The sequence below is a fragment of the Penaeus chinensis genome, chromosome 39 (genome assembly GCF_019202785.1).
Source record: "Penaeus chinensis breed Huanghai No. 1 chromosome 39, ASM1920278v2, whole genome shotgun sequence".
In the NCBI taxonomy this organism is placed as follows: Eukaryota; Metazoa; Arthropoda; class Malacostraca; order Decapoda; family Penaeidae; genus Penaeus; species Penaeus chinensis.
This window is the reverse complement of record NC_061857.1, coordinates 2,891,075-2,896,074: the sequence shown is the minus strand read 5'-3', so window position 1 is coordinate 2,896,074 and position 5,000 is coordinate 2,891,075. Positions and strand designations below refer to the sequence as shown.

Here is a 5,000-nt window from a genome sequence, read left to right as displayed (position 1 = left end):
AGAGCCCTTCGCCGGGGCACCTGAGGCGAGGCTTCAGCTTCCACCTCCAATGAATGGCTATCGCATTGCCACGGCTTATCTCCGCAGCTACTTGCCAGCGCCGCTAAATCTTTCCGCTCGCCAACACGACTGTACTTGCGCTAAGCTCTGGTGAAGGCCAGAACTCCAGAGGATAATAATATACTTCTATATGGAGATATTACCCCAGTGATATAATTATATGTGGGGTGTGTGTATAAACATGGATATGGCGGTTCCCGGATGCATCGCCTGTTCACATTAGAATTTCCCTCAGAGCCAAAGCTTCTTTAGACAAATGGAACAAAATTATCCTTGTTTAACAACACAATGACATCTTGCTTCCCGGATCACATTGCAGGGACTTTTCAGGGAGCGCTTTCGATGAAGCTCAAGAGAAATAATCTTGAAGCAAAGGAAGAATAGGGAAAACGAGAAGAAAAAAAAGAAAAACAGATGGTAGTATTGATTATGAGGATGATGAGGAAGGCAAAAAAGACGAAAATGATGATGATGATGATGATGATGATGATGATGATGATGATGATGATGATGATGATGATGATGATGATGATGATGATGATGACGATGACGATGACGATGACGATGACGATGACGATGACGATGACGATGAGACGATGACGATGACGATGACGATGACGATGACGATGAAAATGACGATGACGATGACGATGTGATGACAATGACGATGACGATGACGATAAGAGAAAGAAGGGATAGAGAGGGAAGAAAAGGGGAGAAGGAATGGTGGAAATGGCAGGGAGAGAGCCGGGGACTGACGCAGGAGGCATCGGAACCACGCCAGGAAGGTCGCGCGAGAATGCGCTTGACTTGATTTACTCTTGTGGAAATCATGGTAATACTGATAATGATAACGAAATGATGATGATGATGATGATAATAACAATAATAACAATAATAACAATAATAATAATAATAATAATAATAATAATAATAATAATAATAACAACAACAGCAACAATAACAACAACAACAACAACAACAATAATAATAATAATAATAATAATAAAAATATCATAAAAATAATAGAATAGTAATGATAACAATACTATCAATAATAATAATGATAATAATGGTAATAATAATAAAAACGATAATATAATAATAATGATAATAATCATAATAACGATAATAATAGCAATAATAACAACAACCACAACAACAAAATAATAATAATAGTACAGTAGTGATAATAACAATAAGTGATCTCATCCTCATCATCAACATCATTAATACGTTTTCCACTTTCCCGATGAACTTTAACCCCCGTTGGAACCAAGTAGGCCTACATCCAATCTGCCATTCTTGATGCTGTGTGTACAATGTCTGTAGTCATTAATGTTATGATTATCCTAACTGTTAATATCATCACTTTATTATGACTATTGCAAATGATTTGGTACCTCTTGTATCATAAGAGCGCACACGTACGAACACACGCACACGCACACGCACGCACACACACACATAAACAGACACACACACACACACACACACACACACACACACACACACACACACACACACACACACACACACACACACACACACACACACACACAGTGGGAGTGAAGATTTGGTGTGCGTGTGTATCAACCACTGCATACATATTGGGCAATTATAATGAACCTTAAATTACATTGCTATCTCCCTCAGCCATCCCCATTAATCAACACCATGATTATTGTTACTTATCAATACAGAAGTCTCTCTGCAATACAAGCCTCCTTTCAATCCAGTCTACGACCAATCTGTTCTCTAATCAACCTCTAATCAATCTGTGACCAATCAATAACCCTTGTGAACTTGGACCCAACAGTACTTACAGCACGGACAGGTCACGGCCGTCTCGAAAATGTGGTAGACAAAGCAAAAGATCTTGTCCTCGGTCAACATTCCTCATGCTTCCATCGCCACGTAAAATATAAATCAGTTAAATGACAGATAAATAATAAAATCAGTAAAGAATAGTCAACGAACACGGTAAACCACGCATTCGCTTTTGTGCCTGAAACAAAGGACTCGGGCTTCACAAACTGGAAATTGTATCCGATCACTTTTTTTTTCCTCTTCTTCACCTCCCCCCCCCCCCTTTCTCTTTCTTTCTTTCAATTTACTTTCAATACCTTCCCTTCCCTGTTTCCCTTCCTCTCTTTCATTCGCGTTTTTCTCTAGTCTATATTTCTCTCTCTCTCTTTCTGCCCTTCTTTTTCCTTTTCTTTTTTACGTTTTCCTCGTCTTTCACTATGTGTCCTCTGTCCTTTTCTTGTTCCTTCTTCTCTTCCTCTCTCTATGTCTCTCACATTTCCACTCGTCTCTGTCTAGCCACTGTCCTCTTTCATTTACTCTCTTCCTCTGTTTCTTTCTCTCCCTTCCTCACTTATTTCCTGAGTTCTGTTCTTCATAACTCGTGGCTTCTGCTCTTTGGATATCACTTCACCTGTGTCAGTAAGATCTGTTAACTTTCAAAATACTATCTGATTTTATGTCTTTTTTTTGCTTTCTGCCGTTTGAAAACTGCTGTTTCCCTTACACGAGTAAAAAGTAGCTGAATGTCACGGCGCTGAACAATCGAACATAATGGAGTATATCTAAGTCTGTACTTCCTGCTATTGTGATTGGTAATTGTTATCACCAGCGACTGTGAGCCCCGCCGATCGCCGAACCGCACTCACCGCAATACCGCGATCTAATATTTCGACACATGTTTTCCTTTTCCAATCAAATGACTGGCAGATAATCTGATTACTAAATGAATTAATAACTTGCGAAAGAGAGCAATAAAAACGTCGACGTTGGCGGAGTGTAGCCCGCCTGGCGACCTCGCTCACTCGCGCGCCCGGTGCTGCTCATTAGCCTCAACTCAGTAACAAAGCTAAACTAGGTAACGCCGTTGACAAGCGCGCACAGGAGTTTCCCTCTGGGGGATTGGCAGCACAGGACAATGGTGGGAGCGGCAGTGCCAAGCGCCGATTTCGACGTCGACACACCTGGCCACCTGCCCCACCTGTCCCGTTTGTCCCACCTGCCCATCATGGGAAAGCCTAGGCTGCTCATGACGTCACAACGACCGATAAGTGGCAGGTTTCTCCGATGCGATCTTCTCTGAAAGACACTAACGCCGCTGGGCGGGCGAGGAGGTGACGTCATCCACAGCACTCCTTTCTCTCTTTGCAGAGAAAGACGTGGCAGTTGTGGCTGTGAGAGACAGCAGGAAGGGAAGTCGCGGGAAGGGCATCGCAACACCGATACGTTATCGGGTCTTTTCCAGGTGCTGCCCCCCCCCCCCCTCCCAATTTTATCATCAATTCATTCTCTCAACCTCCCCCACTAGCTCGCTCGCTCGCTCGCTCTCTCTCTCTCTCTCTCTCTCTCTCTCTCTCTCTCTCTCTCTCTCTCTCTCTCTCTCTCTCTCTCTCTCTCTCTCTCTCTCTCTCTCTCTTCTCTCTCTCTTCCCCCACCGTCACACTCGCAGGTTGGCAACAGACTGACTACAGACGGAAAGCAGGCGTCTGCCCCCCCCCCCCCCCTCCATTTAGTCACCGGAACTCCCTTCGCACGAAATCTTAGGTCCGCCGAGAGACAGTGACTCACCCAGTCGTTTGTAGTAGTCATTTTAAAGTTATTTTTATATATATTGCATTTACAATATCATATACTTGGCTTTACATTTTAATAACTGTATACGCATACCCTTCACTTTATACATCTGTTTCCTGAGCCATTTCCGTTCTCAAAATATATATACACACAAAGGCAAACATAATATACCTTATTGCACAAATGTATACTGATTAAAATTTACATAAAAATAATTGTGGAAAAAAACTAGATCACCCTTTGCTATAAGCGTACGTATTTTCCTCAGACTTTTCACATTTACTCTTTTATATCCTCTAAAATACATGTTAACACTAAGAAAAGCATATTTTACCCTATCACCTATATTCATGAAATAGAAAGAATAAAGAAAGAACTGAGATTATCATTTATTCATACGTAAATTGCGTATATTTCCTCAAACTTTTCACAGATATTCTTTCCCTGATGTTTCTAAAAATATATCACTATTATAGTTAATGCAAAAAAATAAAACAATGAATAAATAAACAGTAACGAATATTGGCGCAAATATACCACTCAATAATCAATAAAAAATAAATATACACAATAAAAATAATAAACTTTGATTAATCAATAAAAATACATTGTTATAATCTTATACGAAGGACCCCTGACCCCGGAGCTCGCGGTCCCGCCAATCAGTCGGCCGGAAGAATAAAGCCTAAAACAAGAGATGGAATTAATTACAAGGACTGGAGACGGAGCCCTTGGCCCTACTATGTGCGCCTCCCACCTCGCACACATGCATGTACGCATCCTCCCTGCGCAATAAGTTTGGTTAGGGTCATTAAGGATTATTCGGATAACTGCCGCATGCCCATTGGTAAGCGCGAGGGATTTCCTTCATATATATTACATATATACTACTCTGGTCACCCGGACAAGATGACTTAGCCTGCCACTCTGTCTCAGTTCGGAAATTGTGTGACGCGCCCTAAGCGACCACCTGGCGTGCGTGCGTGCGTGCGTGCGTGCGTGCGTGCGTGCGTGCGTGCGTGCGTGTGTGTGTGTGTGTGTGTGTGTGTGTGTGTGTGTGTGTATGTATGTATGTGTATGTATGTGTATGTGTATGTATGTGTATGTGTATGTATGTGTATGTATGTGTATGTATGTGTATGTATGTGTATGTATGTGTATGTGTATGTATGTGTATGTGTGCGCGCAATATTTAAGGATTTCTCATCACTGCAGCATAACTATGACATCTCATCTCCGAGCAAGAAAGGCTACGTCAGATGGTTTTCCACAGCCTTCCTCCTCCCCCTTCCCTTCCCCCTTCCCCCTTCCCCTTCCCCTTCCCCTCCCCCTCCCCCTCC

At 42.2% G+C, this 5,000-nt stretch overlaps 1 protein-coding gene across 7 annotated transcripts in view; it reads right to left on the bottom strand.

Moving 5' to 3' along the window:
• LOC125046403 overlaps positions 1–5,000 on the bottom strand; it is a 41,585-nt gene that overhangs the window by 24,124 nt on the left and 12,461 nt on the right. Inside the window, exon 1 of one of the 7 annotated variants that reach the window (XM_047644170.1) lies at positions 1,887–2,147. The exons of the other annotated variants lie outside the window; for them this stretch is intronic. Coding sequence (XP_047500126.1) covers positions 1,887–1,956 — 70 coding nt within the window. The 5' untranslated portion in view covers positions 1,957–2,147. Of the gene's footprint in view, positions 1–1,886; positions 2,148–5,000 lie in introns of those variants that run through there. 7 annotated transcript variants of the gene reach the window in all.